Source organism: Phocoena sinus, chromosome 11 (assembly GCF_008692025.1).
Source record: "Phocoena sinus isolate mPhoSin1 chromosome 11, mPhoSin1.pri, whole genome shotgun sequence".
Classification (NCBI taxonomy): Eukaryota; Metazoa; Chordata; class Mammalia; order Artiodactyla; family Phocoenidae; genus Phocoena; species Phocoena sinus.
In genome coordinates this window covers 60846507-60869044 of record NC_045773.1, presented here as the reverse complement: position 1 = coordinate 60869044, position 22538 = coordinate 60846507, and the positions used below count along the sequence as shown (strand labels likewise).

Genomic DNA, 22538 nt, shown 5'->3' with positions numbered 1-22538 from the left:
AGGACACTACAAAATGATCAAGGGATCAATACAAGAAGAAGATATAACAATTGTAAATATTTATGTACCCAACATAGGAGCACCTCAATCTATAAGGCCAATAATAACAGCCATAAAAGGGGAAGTCAACAGTAACACAATCATAGTAGGGAACTTTAACACCCCACATTCACCAATGGACAGATCATCCAAAATGAAAATAAATAAGGAAACACAAGCTTTAAATGATATATTAAACAAGATGGACTTAATTGATATTTATAGGACATTCCATCTAAAAACAACAGAATAAACATTCTTCTCAGGTGCGCATGGAACATTCTCCAGGATAGATCATATCTTGGGCCACAAATCAAGCCTTGGTAAATTTAAGAAAACTGAAATCGTATCAACTATCTTTTCCAGGGCTTCCACGGTGATGCAGTGGTTGAGAGTCTGCCTGCCGATGCAGGGGACACGGGTTTATGCCCCAGTCCGGGAAGATCCCACATGCCACAGAGCGGCTGGACCCGTGAGCCATGGCTGCTGAGCCTGCGCATCTGAGCCTGTGCTCCGCAAAGGGAGAGGCTACAACAGTGAGAGGCCCGCATACCACAAATAAAAAATTATATATATATATATATATATTTTTTTTTTCTGACCACAACGCTATGAGACTAGATATCAATTACAGGAAAAAATCTGTAAAAAATACAAACACAAGGAGGCTAAACAATACACTACTTAATAACCAAGAGATCACGGAAGAAATCAAAGAGGAAACCAAAAAATACCTAGAAACAAGGCTTTCATGGTGGTGCAGTGGTTTAGAATATGCCTGCTAATGCAGGGCATACAGGTTCGAGCCCTGGTCTGGGAGGATCCCACATGCCGCAGAGCAGCTGGGCCCGTGAGCCACAACTACTGAGCCTGCGCGTCTGGAGCTTGTGCTCCGCAACAAGAGAAGCTGCAATAGTGAGAGGCCCACACACCGCGATGAAGAGTGGCCCCCGCTTGCAACAACTTGAGAAAGTCCTCGCACAGAAACAAAGACCCAACACAGCAAAAATAAATTAATTAATTAACAAACTCCTACCCCCAACATCTTCTTTAAAAAAAAAAACAAAAACAAACCTAGAAACAAATGGCAATGAAAACATGACAACCCCAAACCTATGGGATGCACCAAAAGCAGTTCTAAGAAGTTTATAGTAATACAATCCTACCTTAAGAAACAAGAAACATCTCAAATAAACAACCTAACCTTACACCTAAAGCAATTAGAGAAAGAAGAACAAAAAAAACCCCAAAGTCAGCAGAAGGAAAGAAATCATAAAGATTAGATCAGAAATAAATGAAAAAGAAATGAAGGAAATGATAGCGAAAATCAATAAAACTAAAAGCTGGTTCTTTGAGAAGATAAACAAAATTGATAAACCATTAGCCAGACTCATCAAGAGAAAAAGGGAGAAGACTCAAATCAATAGAATTAGAAATGAAAAAGGAGAAGTAACAACTGACACTGCAGAAATACAAAGGATCATGAGAGATTACTACAAGCAACTGTATGCCAATAAAATGGACAACCTGGAAGAAATGGACAAATTCTTAGAAATGGACAACCTGCCGAGACTGAACCAGGAAGAAATAGAAAATATGAACAGTCCAGTCAGAAGCACTGAAATTGAAACTGATTAAAAATCTTCCAACAAAAAAAGCCCAGGACCAGATGGCTTCACAGGTGAACTCTATCAAATATTTAGAGAAGAGCTAACACCTATCCTTCTGAAACTCTTCCAAAATATAGCAGAGGGAGGAACACTCCCAAACTCATTCGATGAGGCCACCATCACCCTGACACTAAAACCAGACAAAGATGTCACAAAGAAAGAGAACTACAGGCCAATATCGCTGATGAACACACATGCAAAAATCCTCAACAAAATACTAGCAAACAGAATCTAACAGCATATTAAAAGGATCATACACTGTGATCAAGTGGGGTTTATCCCAGCAATGCAAGGGTTATTCAATATACGCAAATCAATCAATCTGATACCCCATATTAACAAATTGAAGGAGAAAAATCCATATGATCATCTCAATAGATGCAGAGAAAGCATTCAACAAAATTCAACACCCATTTATGATAAAAGCCCTCCAGAAAGTAGGCATAGAGGGAACTTTCTTCAACATAATAAAGGCTATATACAATATACCCACAGCCAACATCGTCCTCAATGGTGAAAAACTGAAACATTTACACTAAGATCAGGAACAAGACAAGGTTGCCTATTCTCACCACTATTATTCAACATAGTTTTGGAAGTTTCATCCACAGCAATCAGAGAAGAAAAAGAAATAAAAGGAATCCAAATAGGAAAAGAAGAGGTAAGTCTGTCACTGTTTGCAGATGACATGATGCTATACATAGAGAACCCTAAAGATGCTACCAGAAAACTACTAGAGCTAATCAATGAATTTGGTAAAGTAGCAGGATACAAAATTAATGTACAGAAATCTTTAGCATTCCTATATACTAATGATGAAAAAACTGAAAGTAAAATTAAGGAAACACTCCCATTTACCATTGCAACAAAAAGAATAAAATATCTAGAAATAGACCTACCCAAGGAGACAAAAGACCTGTATGCAGAAAATTATAAGACACTGATGAAAGAAATTAAGGATGTTACAAATAGATGGAGAGATATGCCATGTTCTTGGATTGGAAGAATCAACATTGTGAAAATGAGTATAGTGCCCAAAGCAATCTACAGATTCAATGCAATCCCTATCAAACTACCTCTGGCATTTTTCACAGAACTAAAACAAAAAATTTCACAATTTGTATGGGAACACAAAAGACCCTGAATAGCCAAAGCAATCTTGAGAAAGAAAAACGGAGCTGGAGGAATCCGGCTCCCTGACTTTAGACTATACTACAAAGCTACAGTAATCAAGACAGTATGGTACTAGCACAAAAACAGAAATATAGATCAATGGAACAGGATAGAAAGCCCAGAGATAAACCCATGCACATATGGTCACCTTATCTTTGATAAAGGAGGCAAGAATATACAGTGGAGAAAAGACAGCCTCTTCAATAAGTGGTGGTGGGGAAACTGTACAGCTACATGTAAAACAATGAAATTAGAACACTCCCTAACACCATACACAAAAATAAACTCAAAATGGATTAAAGACCTAAATGTAAGGCCAGAAACTATCAAACTCTTAGAGGAAAACATAGGCAGAACACTCTATGACATAAGTCACAGTAAGATCCTTTTTGACCCACCCCCTAGAGAAATGGAAATAAAAACAAAAGTAAACAAATGGGACCTAATGAAACTTCAAAGCTTTTGCACAGCAAAGGAAACCACAAACAAGACGAAAAGACAACCCTCAGAATGGGAGAAAGTATTTGCAAATGAAGCAACTGACAAAGGATTAATCTACAAAATTTACAAGCAGCTCATGCAGATCAGTATCAAAAAAAAAAAAAAAAAACCCAATCCAAAAATGGGCAGAAGACCTAAATAGACATTTCTCCAAAGAAGATATACAGATTCCCAACAAACACATGAAAGAATGCTCAACATCATTAATCATTAGAGAAATACAAATCAAAACTACAATGAGATATCATCTCACACCAGTCAGAATGGCCATCATCAAAAAATCTACAAACAATAAATGCTGTACAGGGTGTGGAGAAAAAGGAACCCTCTTGCACTGTTGGTGGGAGTGTAAATTGATACAGCCATGATGGAGAACAGTATGTAAAAAAACTTTAAAAAGTAAAAATAGAGCTACCATATGACCTAGCAATCCCACTACTGGGCATATACCCTGAGAAAACCATAATTCAAAAAGAGTCATGTACAAAAAGTTCATTGCATCTCTATTTACAATATCCAGGACATGGAAGCCACCTACGTGTCCATCAACAGATGAATGGATAAAGAAGATGTGGCACATATATACAGTAGAATATTACTCAGCCAAAAAAGAAACGAAATTGAGTTATTTGTAGTGAGGTGGATGGACCTATAATCTGTCATAAAGAGTGAAGTAAATCAGAAAGAGAAAAACAAATACCGTATGCTAACATATATATATGGAATCTAAGGGAAAAAAAAAAGGTCATGAAGAACCTAGGGGCAAGATGGGAATAAAGACACAGACCTACTAGAGAATGGACTTGAGGATATGGGGAGGGGGAAGGGTAAGCTGTGACAAAGTGAGAGAGTGGCATGGACATATATACACTACCAAACGTAAAGTAGATAGCAAGTGGGAAGCAGCAGCATAGCTCAGGGAGATCAGCTCCGTGCTTTGTGACCACGTAGAGGGGTGGGATATGGAGGGTGGGAGGGAGGGAGACGCAAGAGGGAAGAGATATGGGAACATATGTATACGTATAACTGATTCACTTTGTTTTAAAGCAGAAACTAACACACCATTGTAAAGCAATTATACGGCAATAAAGATGTTAAAAAAACAAAAAACAAAAAAAAATGCAGTTTCCTGTGATTCAGTCCCTGATTCTGAATCATTAGGATGGGGATGGGCCCAGGAAACTGAATTTTAATAGCCACCTCTGGTGATTCTGGCTAAAGTTCTCTGAATCACAGTGCTCTCTATTTTTTTTAAGACTCTCTTGAAAATTATTTGTGTTGAGGGCTAAGCTAGGATAGTTATCAAGGTGTTTTCTTGTTTGATTTATAATTTTCTACCAATTGAATTTTCTTATAATTTACATATGCCTCTGATTAAAAACTACTACAGTTCATTTTCCTACCAGTCTTTAAACCTTCATCAAAAATTTTAATAGTCTGCCTTTCATGATTAACTTCACTTGTCTTTTTTTTTTTTTTTTGCGGTACGTGGGCCTCTCACTGTTGTGGTCTCTCCCATTGCGGAGTACAGGCTCCAGACGCGCAGCCTCAGCGGCTATGGCTTATGGGCCCAGCTGCTCCGCGGCATGTGGGATCTTCCCGGACCGGGGCACGAACCCGTGTCCCCTGCATCGGCAGGTGGACTCCCAACCACTGTGCCACCAGGAAGCCCTTAACTTCACTTGTCTTTAATGGCTTTTAAGAGTCTTAATCCACTGTAGGATTTTGATATACACCTCTGTACAGTATGTTTCTTGAGTGAATTTTCTACTTCCCTAACTGGAGAATAAATGTCCCATCCAAAACTACCTGGTACAATGTTGTACATTCTGTGATTGTTCAGCAAATATTAGCACCTGACTAAACGTCTCAATAAGAATCTGCAACAATTTTAAAGCTCTCTACTGGCAGTTTCAGTCCCTTTTTGAGATACATTGTTCAGAAGTTCTTCACATTTCACCTAAATCCACCAAGTAAGTGCCTTCTTTTTATGTAGACAGCAGAAAGGAAGAAAATTCTATCACAACAAAGAAATTATTCGTAGTTCTTAGAACAAATAAATCATCATTCAACTCCTTTCCCCTGGTTTAATTCTAGTTCATCAAATTACTCTTTACATTTCATTTGCAAGAAATATTTTCATTGAAAAAGTCTAGTGCCTATGTTCTAATTACTTACTAAAAGAAATTTATATTCTAATATCTCGTGTTGATAATTTCCATTGGATTAAATTCATTGTGAACCATTAGAGTACTACAGGACTTCTGGAATGTATTCATAAATACTAGTTTACTCATGATTAATATAATCTTTTTTTAAAACATACCATGTTTGTTTGTTTTTCTACAACCCCCAAAGTGTGTATCTTTGCCAAAAGCATTTCAAAGCCATAATCTTTTAAAGAAACAAAATTAAAACCGAGTAACACACCTAACTATGACTTAACTATTTCTACTTCAAAAAATGGAACACTTCAGTTCAGTATTCAAAGTTACAAAAGTCATTTTATAGATATCTAAGTATCTAGAACTATTGGCAATCAGTTACCTAATTATTAGATGCTTCCCTGATTCTCAGAAATAAAAATGTATTTTGATATAAGCAAAAATTTTCAAGTGCTCTTTCCCAGAAATTCCCCATCTGTGTTTTTACATCACTTAAACACACCTAGAACATCAGTGATTTTCTGGTAGTGTAGTGCATCAAAGGCATCAAACATTTGTGTAGTGTTCAGTGTGGTACACACTGAAGCATTTTGAAAATATTTTTTAAACATAAAAACCAAGAAAGAGATCTTTAGAATGAAACAATCTAGTTACCAAAGGGTACATTAATCAAATCATATAAAAAAACATGATTTCCACACTCATGAAAGTAGACTGAGTGCAAAACTTTCTAATTTCATCTGCTAACATAGCCATCTATATGGATCATGAACCGAGTATTAAAATAAAATATGCCTTGTCTTGAACAACACTGTTTTGTTAATTCTGTATTTTCATGTTTTGAAAATGGAGAACGTATTTGGACTAATTCAAGAATATCGTATAAGGACCTTATACCAAAGGTTTTTAATGAAAGTGTGCAAAACCACCTCCGGCCCCCATATGACTACAGAACATAATTTTAAAGTCGAAGTCCTAAAAGCTTGAAATCTAGACTCAATATCTTGTACCAATTTTCCTCTCACTCACTCTTCAAAACAGAGATGGGCATCATCCACCCCCATGCCAACGGGAATACAGAGCCCCTGGAAGCAGCAATAACATTCTGTTGACTCAGAGGATATGTCACCTGTTCTGAGAATTAATCATGCATCATTTTATACGTTCGATTGAATTAATTCCTCTTGTCATTTCAAGGTTCAATAAAGCCTCTTTCAAATTACAAAGAAATGAATAAAGAAGATTCATATAAGTATTCTTTTAATGCTTATTAATGGTTTTACAATGATCACAATTAAAAAGATTTCTTCAGAGCAACAGTAAAACAATGATCAGTACCATAGGCACTGAGCTTCTAAATTTAAAATCCATGACGTTGCTTTTTAAAGTCATTTGATGGTGGTCTGTTTTTACTATATCAACAAAATCATTCATGGTAGAAAAGAAACAGATCCATAAGTAAACCTAGTGGGACTTGATTAATTTGTACAGATAATGGGCCAACAGTTGCTTAGTAAGGTTAAAGAAAAACATATAATATTTTTGCAGTCATGACAATGCCAAATGCCATGCTTTGGGAGACCAAAAAGTTGTAGATATTGCTTACAAATGTAGTCACTCCTGTAGATAAACTGGACATTTACATTGTTTAATTCAAAATGCATTCTAAGAGTTATTCTCAATCAGGTTTTAAAACATAACCCTGGAACTAGCATTATTACAATAATAAATACAATTGAATTTTCCAAATTTTCTTAGTTGTTAAATGTGGGCTGCCTTCACACTAAGTGCCATATGAAATTCCTAATGGCAGATATCAGGTTAAGATTCTTTTACTCAACACATACGGAGGATGTGCCCCTCCTGGTTCCTGAAAGAGGAGTGGGAAAAAAAATCTTACAAACATGTACCAACTTTAAAAAGCTTGCCATACAATTGCAAATCAAATAAGAACAGCATCACAACTAGTGGGGCTTCTTCCTCCTACCTTTCTCCTCAATCGAAATAAAAAAATACAGTGAAGTGGGTAAATAAAGACACCTCCACAAAGCTAGTATAACAAAGTGGATTATTCCACGTGGGAAACCACCACAGCAAGTCAACATTCATTTCCCCCAAGGATTTTATACCTTTGACCTCTATGCATAACATGGCATATCACATAATTGCACCATAGAAAAGGTGATTAAACAAAAGATCTACTTGTCTCTTAACTAAATGACGACTTGAACTGCCTCAGTAGTTGACACATACCAAAAAGACAAGCGTAAGCTATGGTTTAGAAAGGCATGCCTTTCTAAAGAATTTGAAAGAATTTGAAAGGCATGAGCAGAAGGAAACAAAAGCCTCTATGAGCCAATGTCCTCAAATACAGTACAGTGATCCCCACATCTGCATCCCTGGAAAAATGATACAGCAAAAGTGTCCAAAATAAAATGACTTAAGGCATCCTTAACTAAGAAAGATGTGCTCACCTCTGTAAGTCCAGGAAATGTGGCATCCTTTCTCTCTTCATGGGGCTCCAGGGATCTCAGCTCCAAAAGTAGAACACAAATCCTGCCTACAAGTCTTCACCATGAGTCATCATGCCCTGTGCACAGTGGGCGGGCTGGTGATCAGAAAACTAGGGATTGGGCTTCCCTGGTGGCGCAGTGGTTGAGAGTCTGCCTGTGGATGCAGGGGACACGGGTTCGTGCCCTGGTCCGGGAAGATCCCACATGCCGCAGAGCGGCATGGCCACCCGTGAGCCATGGCCACTGAGCCTGCGTGTCCAGAGCCTGTGCTCCGCAACGGGGGAGGCCACAACAGTGAGAGGCCCGCGTACCACACAAAAAAAAGAAAACTAGGGATCTGATGGATCAGACACCTAAGAAGAAATGCTACACTAAACACAGGACGTCACTGGGCTTGGACCAGCATAGAACAGCTATGATGAACATCAGGGGAAATGATGACAGTTCAGGTAACTTGGTCAACAACCACTGGCCAAAGCCAAGTAGCTGTTCAATGTGATAATTTGGTCGATAAGCGGATTTGATCAAAACTGAATGTGTGCAGTTATTGTTTTTCAACTATGAGTAAATTTGGTGTGCTGCTGCTCCTGTATTGCCCTGTCTCCCCATCCACCTAACTGCACAAGGTAAAATCAGAATGGTTTTGCAAGTTACGAAGACACATTTCCAACAACTGAGCATTCCTTGAAGCAATCTGATGGTTCTCCATTCCTTGGCACAAAAATGGAAATGCAGTCTGACAAGCTTAATATGTTTGAAAAACAAAGAAACACTGCCCAACACTCAAAAGCCATGCCTTAATTTTTAAATAATGTATTACAAAAACAATAGCATGCTCACAGGAGAAAATAAAACACAGACAAGCAAAAAATGGAACATAACAGACATCAAAAAGCAATATGGCTGGAAATAAGCAAAGTAACCAAAACATGATTAAACCACATGTTTGCCATGTAGATCCTTCCTTATGCATACATATTCATAGAGTATTATATTTTTACATGACAGTTTACATGCCTAATACATTAAGTATCAGACATTTAAGTTGTTCCAATTTTGCAATATGATGAATAATAGTACAGAGAAGACATATGGGCTAAAGTTACTAAATAGAATAATGCAAAGATGTAGAAAAATATCAAGTGGACAAAAGAAGTTTTGCAAAATATATGACAGTTTAACAAACTGAAGAATCAGAAAATATTAGTGATTGAGGAGCCTCACATTTAACAAAATTGTCATGTAAACCTGCTTATCTACTTGCTTTAAGTCCAAATATTTTCGATCAACACATGTGCTACAAAGAGTTTGATATGTATCAGTAGGACTCAGAGGCTTTTTACATAGATTCATTACATAAAGTATAGGCCTCGTATTTGAATGCCTTTGCTATTGTCCCACGTGAAAATATCATAGGATCACCTCCCCAGACGAAATTAATTCCTCTTGCTCTATTTCTTGTTTATCGCTTGGTCTTCCTGTGCCTCCATCCACACAGCAAGACTTTGAGAGTCATCTTTTTTCATGTTACCCACATCCAATCGATCCCTGAGCTCTGCTGATGCTTTTTTAGTTCATTTCAGATCAGTCCCACTCTCCCTCTCCCAACTCTGAATATTCTTGCCTTAGCTGGAGGTGGAGGTGGCAGGGCTCAGCTGGCCTGCTGCTGGGCTCTGCCCTCCACATCTGCCCCCCTTTATCCATTCTCTTTTCTGCTGTCAAGTGACCTAAAACTTTCTAAATCTGAACACCTCGCTTCCCTACTTAGAACCTTTGAATACCTCCGATTACTCTCAGATTTAAGTCCAAATAGCACAGACATACAAGGCCTTTCTTGATTTGGCCTATCCCTACCCCTGCAACCTCATCTAGTATTTCTACCCCACCCCCTCCATCTAATCCTAAGCAATTTGACGTAATTTCAGTTTTCCCAAAGTATCACGATTTCTTTCATTTCTATATTTTGGAACATGTTACAGGTTTCTGCCTTAGGGGGCAAACAAGAAGACAACTCCTATTTATACTCCACAATTTGGTTAAGAGAACATCTTGTTTAAGAATGTATCCTTATACTTTTTGAATAGGTAAATTTTATACAGTAGTATGTGAATCATATCTCAATAAATGGTTATTAAACAAGAAGAATGCATCCTTTTCAATGATGTACCAAAACTCATTTAGCATCATATACATCTCCTACAACTTTGCAAGCCTCCCGCACCTCCCTCTATAACATTTATACGATATTTGCATCTATTGGCACATCTGACTCCTGAGGGCAGGACCCTGACAAATTCATCTTCATTTTCTCCTCAATTAATATAATGTCTGGCACAAAGCAGACAGTCAATGCTTATTGAATGAATGACTAAAAGATTATAATCCTTAAACACAGTGATACACAGTTGAAACAAATTCTAATAAATCCAGCAAGTGTTAGAACTGAGTTTATCACCTGGATTGAAGTCAACTGGGTATCATTTGTCACTTAGAATGTAAATTACCCTAAGGACTAAATTACTCTTGGATTGATCTATAGCAACCTTTAAATTTCAAAGCACAGGCATGTACATGTAATTGTGATTTAAAGCAATGTAATCATTTCCCAATGAAATACATCCTTTGTCCTCAATTTTAATTCTAAGAGTTAGTATTCATATTTACCAATCTGCATGCAGGAATGAATTACCATCTGGCTACTATAAGCTGTGTTTAATTAGCTTTAAAACATTTTTTCTAAGAGTGTCCGTCCTTCCAACTTAAGCACCACTAATTTTCTTGGCTGCCACATTATAGAACAAATAAAGTAAACATATCCTTTTTAGTGGGGCCAAAACATTCATTACAAATACTTAAAACCAGCATCCACACCCAACCCAAGAGTCTTCATTTCTTTGCATCACCAAATATATAAACTTTCTTTTTCTTTTTTCCTGTTTTCAAAGCTTTTTCATAAATGGTAAAGATCAATCTTCATGAGATATATTACTAACAACCAAGTTTTCATTAATTGTCAAAATAACAGAATAACATAATGCTATATGTTCTTAGTTGGAAGAGAGTACAGCCCAGAAGAATTATATACAGATAACATGGGCAAACTTTAGACACATAATCTACTGATTACTTTCCTAACAGAATACATCTCCTGGCACAGCAAACCTGGCTTCCTCTCCACCATTCAGCAGGAAAGACAGAGGAGTCAGAGAAAAAGGAATAAGGGATCTTTTCTTGCCTTCTCTGAGCTGATGGGGTGGGGCGGGAGAGGGGATAAAGTCTCACTCAGTAACTCCCAGTTTTCTATCTGCTGGTTTAGGAGGAGAGATTGTATCTAAATAACCTCCACTATCTCACCGCCATAATTCCTTGTTTCAGCACCGTGCTTGTCTTTTTTTAGAACTTGGTGATTTAGACTCATCACATAAATTTCCTGCTAGCAAAACTCTTCTCAGTTTGTAAAAGAGGATTGAATATTTTAATATTTTACAGTATTCCACAAAGAGCTTCTGCAATCCTAGTCTGGAAGTCGCTGAACAAGCATAGGGCATCTGGGAGGAGAACTTAAATAGTCAAAGGATTTCATGACAGGAGAAGGACGTCATCCTTTAGAACTGAATCGAGAAGGTACTCACAGGCTCACCCCGTGATCCATCCTGCCCTGGAGCACCTGGAGGTCCTGCTTCTCCCTTTTAATGATAAAAAGAAATAGAGAATTCCGTTTGCACATATGCTCACTAAAATAATAATATGTGACATTACATACTAAAGCATGTTAAATATAGACAAAACCAAAAATTACTTCTGCATTATTTTTTTTCCTTTCCTTTCCTTTAAAAAAATTGAAGTATAGTTGATTTACAATGCTGTGTTAGTTTCAGGTGTACAGCAAAGTGATTCAGTTATACATATATATTCAGTTTTATGTATACTTTTTTCAGGTTCTTTTCCATTATAGTTTATTACAAGATATTGAATATAGTTCCCTGTGCTATACAGTAGGTCCTTGTTGTCTGGATTATTGATATCAACTTTTCCTGACATCAGATAACTCATTCTGAAATTCATAAGGTGACTATATAAATATCAAATCTATACATGACAGCAGATAATTGAGTTGTTATAAAATAACTGGGGTACTTGTATACTTCTTATGAGAATAGGATTATTCTTCCCTTCAAAGTAAATGTGACTTATATCACATTTATATCAGTCTTTTTTATATCTATTTTTATTTTTACTTTAAAATTTTTCACCTGTCAGACATAATGTGACCTTGCCTCTCAAGAGTTGCATTTTAAAATCAGAAGAAAACTTTCATTAAGAATGCAGCTATTTATAGGTTATTACTTGAAATTATTTAGCACTTTAATCCAGTATCTATTTAAAATAAACATCTATAATGTGTATTTTAAGTAGCTGTTCAAATTACAATAGTTTTCAGTTACATATCTTTAAATTACTCTGCTCGAATTATTTACGCACCTTATTTTACACCCACTTTCTGGAACTCTATAAGTTTTTCCCAAATGAATCAATTGCTAGCATGTAAAAACGTATCTGACACTATGCCTACTAAAACAATAAGTACTAGATGAATCTAATCCTAAAATGTATAATATCCACAGATCAATACAGCTATTAAAGTGCCTGGACGAAAATAAACAGCGGTTGGGGAGAGTCCCTTGAAATAGACACAGACACACACCACACACACACCCTCAAACATTTAGACTTTTTGAAACCTATCAGTCATCAAGAGCCTTGATACTGTGTGTCTGCCCAGCAAAGTATTACATCTTAACAAGCAAAGTTCTCTGCAAACAATTGTGCCACACTTGGCATTGTACCAGAGAGAACATTTCATCCTACATGAGAGCAAGAGAGAAAGTAAAACAAAAACGAAAATATTTTTCTTGTAAATAACTCAAATACCTGAGTCAAAATAAGTTTAAGGGGGAAAAGGTCTCAGAATACATGTGCTGAAGCATATGCCAACACCATTTTCTATAGTTTCATATTCTAATGAACTCCCCAAATTGTACAAAATGAACCACAGAGGGAAGGACCAATAATACTTGGCTAACACAATCAGCCCTTAGGGAAAAAAATCCAGCCTTATCACATTATATAAACACTGCTTCCCCCACTTTTATGAATCCTTGCAATTTATTAGCACAGGGAAATACCAGCTAAAGCGAAATATTTCACCTGTTCCAATTTTATTTACAAACACTAGATGACAGTTGAGGATAGAAGGGGAAAAGGATAATGTTTTCCTGTAAATTAACCAAACTAGAGGGCAGGGAGGTCCTGCCTACCCAACGGTTCTACAGAAAATCTTATGAAAATATCATAGAAACAGAGATGGATGTTAGATTCACAAAAGCCACAAGTTAAAAAGCCTAAACGATTAGAGAAAAGGGCTATGGCAGGTCCTAATGCCAGAGGGAAATTATACTATAACAATCCTGAACTCGACACTCACAGCAGTAGTCAGTGTAAGCAGCTTTGGGCAGGAAAAAACTCTTTTCAGGAAAGAGCTTTCTGCAGGGGGCACCCCTTTGTCTGACACTAAACTTACACCAGGCACCCCTGTGCTCTACTCATCTCTGGCCCTAGCACACCTTTCAAATCTTTTGATCACATAATACTTTGCCTAACTTGTTGGTTCTTTCCGTAGATCAAAGAAGTAGAAATGAAGAATAAGTAATTACCAGATGACCAGAACTTTTCCCTAGCTTCCCAATCAGTAATCTTGCAAACTGTGTGAACGAGATAGGATCTAAAGAAAGATCACGAGGAGTTGACAAGTATGCACTCAAGCTGGCATACAGTGGGGGATGGCAACCACTCTGACCCCCTAGCCCAATGATTAACTGAGATTACTTCCTGTTTCCCTTTAAAAGCTTTCATGGCTGAGCAGAATCTTTGGAGGTGGTTTTTGGGAGGACACTGAGTCCATCATCTCCCCAGATTGCTGGCATTCTGATTAAAGACAACTTTCCTCTCTACCAACATTTTATGAGTATTGATTTTGTAAGTGGTGAACAGCAGGACCAATTTGATAACATCAGGTGGAATCACCCGTGTCAGTGGTTCTCAAGGATGGTCCCCAACCCAGCCAGATCAGCTTCGCCTCACTTGGGAACTTCAAAATGCAAACTTTCAGGCCTTGCTGCAGACCTACTGAGTCAGAAACTCTGCATGGCAGGGCCCAGAAATTCATGTGAACAGCTAATTCTGATGATTTGAGAACGATGGCAGAGTTGTAAGTCATTAGGTCGCTTAACTTCTCTCACCTCCAGGTACTGTCATATGTGACCGTCATACTTAAGCAAATCTGTAGTTTAGATCATTGTTCAGCAGGTGTCTCTATGTAGGAACTGTTTTCCTGGCTTGCACACTCTTTAAAGGCAAGAAACACATCCTATATGAGGTTTTTTTGTTTGTTTTTTGTTTAATCACCCAGAATACTTAGAATAGTGCTGAACACAATATACGAATATATGTAAGACTATATGTTCCCTGCTTTACAACCATTGGAGCACATCAAGGAAGGAGGAATGGATGATTTATTCTTAAATACTCGATTTTGAGAAGATAAAGGAAATGGGAAAAACATTTGCAGGTAGGGCTATCGCATATGCTGTTGGATGATTATGCGGTGTAATTACGACAAGATGATGGCCAGTAATCTTTACGTAGGAATGTTCTCTTCATTCTTTTTTTTTTCTTTCTTCATTCTTTTAATAATGTTTCATTGGGATATGAAAGGATGATTTCTGCTTAGTCATTTTCCATACAATTATCCAGTGTGATATACAACTAGTATATGAAATTCAATACTGTCACCAGAACTTAATCAGATCACTTGATTGCTTTTATGACCTGGAGATCCTGGTATAAACCAATATGTTTGGCTGGTGCAGAAAAAGGCATATAGCATGTCCTTACCTCTAATTTATCATTTTGCTATTCTATTATTAATTCCTTCTTGATATAAGATAATTGAGAAAGTGTCATGCTAACATTATTCCTCAATCCAGTCTCTGCAGCTAATGTCAAAGATGATCTATTCCACAAGAAACCAGTTATTTTTAAAAAGGAAATTTAACCCAAAACAGATGTGAAACTTGCATTGCTTGTGTATTTCCTTTCATGTGGTGGTCTTTGGTACTCACCCAGAAAAAAAATAAAAGAATGGGGACTAATTTAGTTTGTGGCCATTGCAATCCTCAAAATCTGGTGGAAGATGTGTGACCATTAAAATAAGAGCCTTTGTGAAAGTGCCTTGCACAGCTCTAGAAACAGAAGGAGAGATCCAGAAAAGTTAGTTAGTCTGCTGCCACCAAAGAATGGGAGTTTTAACGGTTCTTTACTCGTACGATTTGTTTCAGGATACACTATTTTCAAATAATGTTATTTTTTAATTTGTACCACTATGGTTTGGCATTATAATTTAGGCAGAGTGAATTATTTTTTAACTGCTTGAAACACGTATTGATTATTTCATAATTTCTGGGGCCAGAAGTCTGGACATGGCTTTATTGAGTTCTCTGTGTAGGGTCTTTTTTTTTTTTTGCTGTACGTGGGCCTCTCACTGTTGTGGCCTCTCCCATTGCGGAGCACAGGCTCTGGACGTGCAGGCTCAGCGGCCATGGCTCACGAGCCCAGCCGCTCTGCGGCATGTAGGATCTTTCCGGACCGGGGCACGAACCCGTGTCCCCTGCATTGGCGGGCAGACTCTCAACCACTGCACCACCAGGGAAGCCCCTGTGTAGGGTCTTATAAGGTGCTAATTGGGAGGTCTGCTGGGCTGTATTCTGATCTAGAGGCTTGATTGCAGAAGTATCTTCGTCCACATTCACTCACTTTGTTGGCAGAATTTGTTTCATTGCCACCAATGGCTACTTACTTCATCAAACCAGCAAGGAAATTCCCCAGAGCAAGCAGGCTCTAAGTGGAGCTTTTCATAATGTAGCATCATTACAGGAGTGACGTCTGTTGATTAGAAGCAAGTCATAGGTCCTGGGCACACTCAAAGGTAGAGGTTTATGAAAAGGCTGGAGCAGCAGGAGGTGGTGGCCACTTTCAATTCTGCCTGGCACAATTATTGTCACATATCCCTGTAAGGGTTGTACTATTTTGCTTTGCTTCCAGCAATGTATGAAAATGCCTGTTTACTCACAGCCTTGCCAAGCAGACTGTACTATCAAGCTTTTGAACTTTTGCCAACCTAATGGGTGGGTTATTGTATCTTAGCATGGTTTCAATTTGTCTTATTATGAGTGAAGTTGAACATCTTCATACATTCAAGAGCCATTTTACATCTTTTTGGTTTTGAGAATTATATATTCATGTCTTTTTCCCTCTCATCTATGTATTTATTTTTATTGAAATATAGTTGATTTACAATATTATATTAGTTTCAAGTGTACAGCATAGTGATTCAATATTTTTACAGTTTATACTCTCTTTAAAGTTATTACAAAATAACAGCTATATTTCCAGTGCTGTACAATATATCCTTGTTGCTTGTCTACTTTACACAGAGTATTTTGCATCTATTAATCCCTTACCCATATCTTGCCCCTCCTCTCTTCCTTCTTCCCACTGGTAACCACTAGTTTGTTCTCTATGTCTGTGAGTCTGTTTCTGTTTTGTTATATAAATTCTTTTATTTTATTTTTTTTAGATTCCACATAAAAGTGATAACATATACTGTTTGTCTTCCTCTGCCTTATTTCCCTAAGCATAATACACTCTAGGTCCATCTACATTGTTGCAAATGGCAGAATTTCATTCTTTTTTATGACTAATATTCCATTGTGTATATACACCACATCTTCTTTATCCATTCATCTGTTGATGGACACTTGGGTTGCTTCTATATCTTAGCTATTGTAAATAGTGCTGCTATGAACACCAGGGTGCATATATCTTTTTGAATTAGTGTTTTAACTTATTCAGATATATACCCAGGAGTGGAACTGCTGGGTCACATGGTAATTTTATTTTTAGTTTTTTGAGAAGCCTCCATACTGTTTTCCAAAGTAGCTGCATCAGTTTACATTCCCACCAACAGTGTACAAGTGTTCCTTTTTCTCCACATATTCTCCAACATTTGTTATTTATGTTCTTTTTGATGATAGCCGTTCTGACAGATATGAGGTGATATCTCATTGTGATTTTGATCTGCATTAGTCTAACAGTGATGTTGAGCATTTTTCATGTGCCTGCTGTCCATCTGTATGTCTTCTTTGGAAAAATGTCTATTCAGATCTTCTGTCCATTTTTTAATTGGGTTTTTTTTTATATTGAGTTGTATGAGCTGTTTATATATTTGAGATATTTATCCCTTGTACATCATATCATTTGTACAACATATCATTGTACATCATATGATATATTTGTACAACATATCATTTGTACAACATATTTGTACAACATAGTTGTACAACATATCATTGTACATCATATCATTTGTATCCCTTGTACATCATATCATTTAGGTCTTTAATTCATTCTGAGTTAATTTTGTATATGGTGTTAGAGAGTGGTCTAATTATATTCCTTTACATGTAGCTGTCTAGTTATCCCAGCACCATTTATTGAAGAGACTCTCTTTTCTCCATTGTAAATTCTTGAGTCCTTTGACTATAGGAGTGTGGGTTTATTTATGGGCTCTCAGTTCTGTTCCACTTATCGGTATGTCTGTTTTTGTGGCAGTGCCATGCAGTTTTGATTACTGTAACTTTGTAGTGTAGTCTGAAGTCAGGGAGTGTGATACCTCCAGCTTTGTTCTTTTTTCTCAAGGTAATATTGGCAATTCAAGGAACTTTGTGGTTCCATATAAATTTTAGGATTATTTGTGCTACTTCTGTGGAAAATCTCATGGGTATTTTGATAGCGATTGCATTATACTTGCAGATTGCTTTGGGCAGTATAGATATTTTAACAATATTCACACTTCCAATCCAAGAACATGGAATATCTTTCCATTTCTTTGTGTCATCTTCAATTTCTTTCATCAGTGTTTTATAGCTTTTGGAGTATAGTTCTTTCACCTCCTTGGATAAGTTTAGTCCTAGGCATTTTATTCTGTTTGGTATAACTTTAAATGGGATTTTTGTTTGGTTCCTCTTTCTGCTAGTTCATTATTAGTACACAGAAAAGCAACAGACTTTTTATGCATCAATCCTGAATCCTGCAACTGTACTGAATTTATTTATTAGTTCTAATAGCTTTTTGGTGGAGACTTGTGGGTTTTCTCTATATAGTATCATGTCATCTGGAAATAGTGAGTTTTACTTCTTCCCTTCCAATTTGGATGCCTTTTATTTCTTTTCTTTTCTTTTTTTTTCTGATTGCTATGGCTAGGACTTCCAATACTATGTTGAATAGAAGTGGTGTGAGTGGGTATCCTTGTCTTGTTCCTGATTTTAGCAGGAAGGCTTTCAGCTTTTCACTGTTAGTATTGTTTTGGCTGTGGGTTTGTCATAAATGTCCTTTATTATGTTGAGATATATTCCCTATATATTCACGTTGATGAGAGGGTTTTTTATTATGAATGGATGTTGAATTTTGTCAAATGCTTTTTCTGCATCTATTGAGATGATCATATGATTTTTGTCTTTCCTTTTGTTAAGGTGGTGTATTATATTGAATGATATGTATATGTTGAAGCTTCCTGTGACCCTGGAATACATCCAACTTGATCACAGTGTATGATCATTTTTATGTATTGTTGAATACAGTTTACTAATATTTTGTTGAGGATATATGCATCTACATTCATCAAAGATATTAGCCTGTAAATTTTTTTTTTGCAGTGACTTTGTCTGATTTTAGCATCAGGGTAATGGTGGCCTCATAGAATGAATTTGGGAGTGTTACCTCCTCTTCAAATTTCTGGAATAGTTTGAGAAGGATAGGTATAAATTCTTCTGTATATGTTTGCCAAAATTCCCTAGGGAAGTCATCCAGTCCTAGGCTTTTGTCTACTGGAAGTTTCTTTTTTTTTTATTACAGATTCAATTACACTTCTAGTGATCAGTCTGTTCAAATCATCTGCTTCTTCTGACTCAGTCTTGAGAGACTGTACGTTTTAGAAATTTATCCATTTCTTCTACGTTGTCCAATTTATTGGTGTATAATTGTTCATAGTATTGTCTTATGAGTTTTCTCTCTCTGTGAGTTGTTATTTCTCCTTTCCTTTCTTATTTTATTTGGATCCTCTCCTTGTTGGTGAGCCTGGCTAAAGATTTATCAGTTTTCTTTATCTTGTTTCCATTGATGTTTTCTGGGATTTTCTCTTTCTTGCTTCTTTTTTTTTCTCTATTTTATTTGTTTCCTCTTGATCTTTTTTATTTCCTTCTTTTTGCTGACTTTGGGCTTTATTTGTCCTTCTTTTTCTTATCCTTCTAGGTGGTAGATTAGGTTGCTTATTTGAGATTTTTCTTGCTTATTGAGGAAGGCCTATATAGCTATGAATTTCCCTCTCAGCTGCTTTTGTTGCATCCCATATCTTTTGGAAAGTTTTGTTTCCATTTTCATTTGTCTCAAGGTAAATATTTTCTGATTTTCTCTTTGATTTATTCATTGATCCGTTGGTTTTTTAGTAGAAAGTTTAGTCTCTCTGTGTTTGTGTTTTTCTCATTTTCTTTCTGTAATTGATTTTTCGTTTCATACTATTGTGGACAGAAAAATTGCTTGATGCAATTTCTATCCTCTTAAATTTGTTGATATTTGCTTTGTGGCCTAGCATGTGATCTACCTTAGAGAACATTCCATGTGCACTTGAAAACACTGTGTATTCAGATGTTTTTAGATGGAATGTCCCATAGATATCTATTACGTATAAGTGGTTTATGGTGTCTTTTAAGACCAGTGTTGTTTTATTGATTTTCTGTCTGAATGATCTTACATTGATGCAATTGGTGAGTTAAAGTCCCCTAATATTGTTGTATTATTGTCACTTTCTCCCTTTATCTCTCTTAATATTTCCATCTAAGAAGGATATAAAGATTCAGAAAGTGATAGTGGTAGAAGACATTCAAAGAAGTCTTGACATGTCTATAATTGGAGTCTTTAGATGTAAACAAAAACAATGTAATAGAATGTCTATTTAAAACTATAATCCAAGAGAATAGTCCAGAATTAATAGTCCTGAATCTACTTATCCAAATCTACAGGATTTGGGATAAGTGAAATTCTTAATTCTGAGAGACAAATTATACTATTAAACTTTAAACATAAAGTATTTTTTTAACACTGTGGGCTTTCATACAAAAAGACATAGCCACTTACAAGGGAAAGACAATTACGTTGGTCTCAGAAACATACAGGACAGCGGTGAAGCAACATTTCAAAGAAATTCAGAGAAAAGCAGTAAAAAGCAGCAGATAAGGGTTTAAAGGGATAATGGCAATGGCAAAATAGTGACAGTCAGGCTGCTTTTAAAGTAACAAGAATATAGAAAAACATGTTAAAATATAAGAATTCAGAGAATACTGTATTCACAAGCCCTTCCTAAGGAATATACCAGAGGAGAAGTTTCATCCAGCCCAAATGATGACTATGGGATATTGGTGAAGGGACTGGTGATGAACACTGAATATATTAATTGCAAATTTGAAACAAAGGTGAGGAAAGAGTGGAAAAATAGTTTATAAATATTATATGATCTGACAAAGTAAAAGTATGATTAAACAATTAAGAAGAAAATAGAATAAATTGATTAATTGTCACATAGATGATAGGGTATCATTTAAAGGTAACAAAACAAATTATATATGCCTAAGTAAGGCAAAGGGGCATAAAGGAACTCTAAAATGTGTTCTTTATAGACTACTAAAGGTATTAGTATAAAGACCATTAGTAGTTAACACTGCTGTATAGTATACTTGAAAGTTGTTGAGAGTAGATCAAGAGTTCTCATCACAAGAAAAAAATTTTTTTCTATATTTTTGTATCTATATGAGTTGATGCATGTTCACCGAACATTGTGGTAAACATCTAACAATATGAAACTTAGTGCTGTGTCAATTATCTCAATAAAACTGCAAGAAAAAAAAGACCACTGAGAAAAATATACAAATTTTCCTAAATCCCAAAGAAAATAAAAGGAAAAAATAACAGATCACATTAAGAAGTATAGTAAATACAGCATAATGCACATAGTAAGTATAATGAAATTATAACATAATCATTATGCAGACCTAAGACCAATCCTATCAGTCAATAATAAAAATATTTCAGATTGCTTTAGAAAGGAAAGACCAATTCTATGCTTGATAGAAGAGAAAAAACTACAACAAAGTGATTCAAAAAGCTTAAAGCTACACAACAGCAGGATGGGCATTGTTTCTGCAAACAATACAAATAATCAGAAAGGAGGAATGTAACCCTGGTAAAGACAAGGCAGAATTCAAGCTAAAAATTATTAAAGGAGACAAAAATGACATTTTATAATGCTAAAGCCACAATTCAAAATAAAGTTATAACAGTTGCAAATAACTATGCAACAAACAACATAAAATCCGTCATGAAACGGAAGATGGAAGGAGAAGTAGATAGAAATGCACTAAGAGGGACACTAACAAATCACACTCTGTCTAAAGTATGTCAAACAAACCAGAAATTAAGTATACAGATGATCTCAAAAAGATAGTTAGTGAAATAGGTCTAATGAATGGATACTGAGTTTCACATCTCAAAATAGAGATTCACCTTCTCATATGCACAGGGAACACTCCTGAAAACTGATAGTTTTAAGTTATAGTTCAAAGACTAAAATTATAGCTATAATAATTAGTTATAGTAGTTATAATAGTTATAATAGTTCAAAGACTAAAATTCAATAAATCCCATGAAGAAGAAATTATACAAATAATATTCTCTGAGGCAGTGTAAGAAGACCAGAAATTGATAACAGAATCAAAATTAAATGCCTCTCAACCTAAAAAAAACTTTTTTTTAACTTTTAAATAACTCTTGGAAAAACAAACATAAAACCAAACTTGCAAAAATTCTAAAAAATAATATTAATGGAAACATTACACATTAAAATCAAGGGGGTATAACTGGAGTAATGATCAGAAAAAAATTTATAATTTAAATACTAAGAGCAAAAAATAGTGAAAGAATGATAATAAATAAATTTAATTCCCAATTATGAAATATAGAAAAAATATAAGAAAAAAGAAAGAATATAGATTAACAAGTTTAAAAAACTGGAAATATCAATGAAGTTAATAATTAAATTACAATGTTTGATCTTTAAATAAAAACCAACATAGTAGAGAAACCAAAAGCTTAAATAATCACACAAAAAAGAGTAGAAAGGGAAAGTATAAATATTCAAAGAAACAACAGAATAATCATTGAAACAGAAAACTTTTTAAAAAATCATGAGAGGAATTTGCATAATTTGAGAAATCACTTGAAAAATCTGGATGGAATGGCTAATTTTCTAA

At 35.9% G+C, this 22538-nt stretch overlaps 1 protein-coding gene across 1 annotated transcript in view; it reads right to left on the bottom strand.

Moving 5' to 3' along the window:
* The window catches only part of COL21A1 (collagen type XXI alpha 1 chain), a 127539-nt gene that overhangs the window by 36947 nt on the left and 68054 nt on the right, over window positions 1-22538 (bottom strand). Inside the window, 1 exon segment of the mRNA XM_032648979.1 lies at window positions 11694-11747. Coding sequence (XP_032504870.1) covers window positions 11694-11747 — 54 coding nt within the window.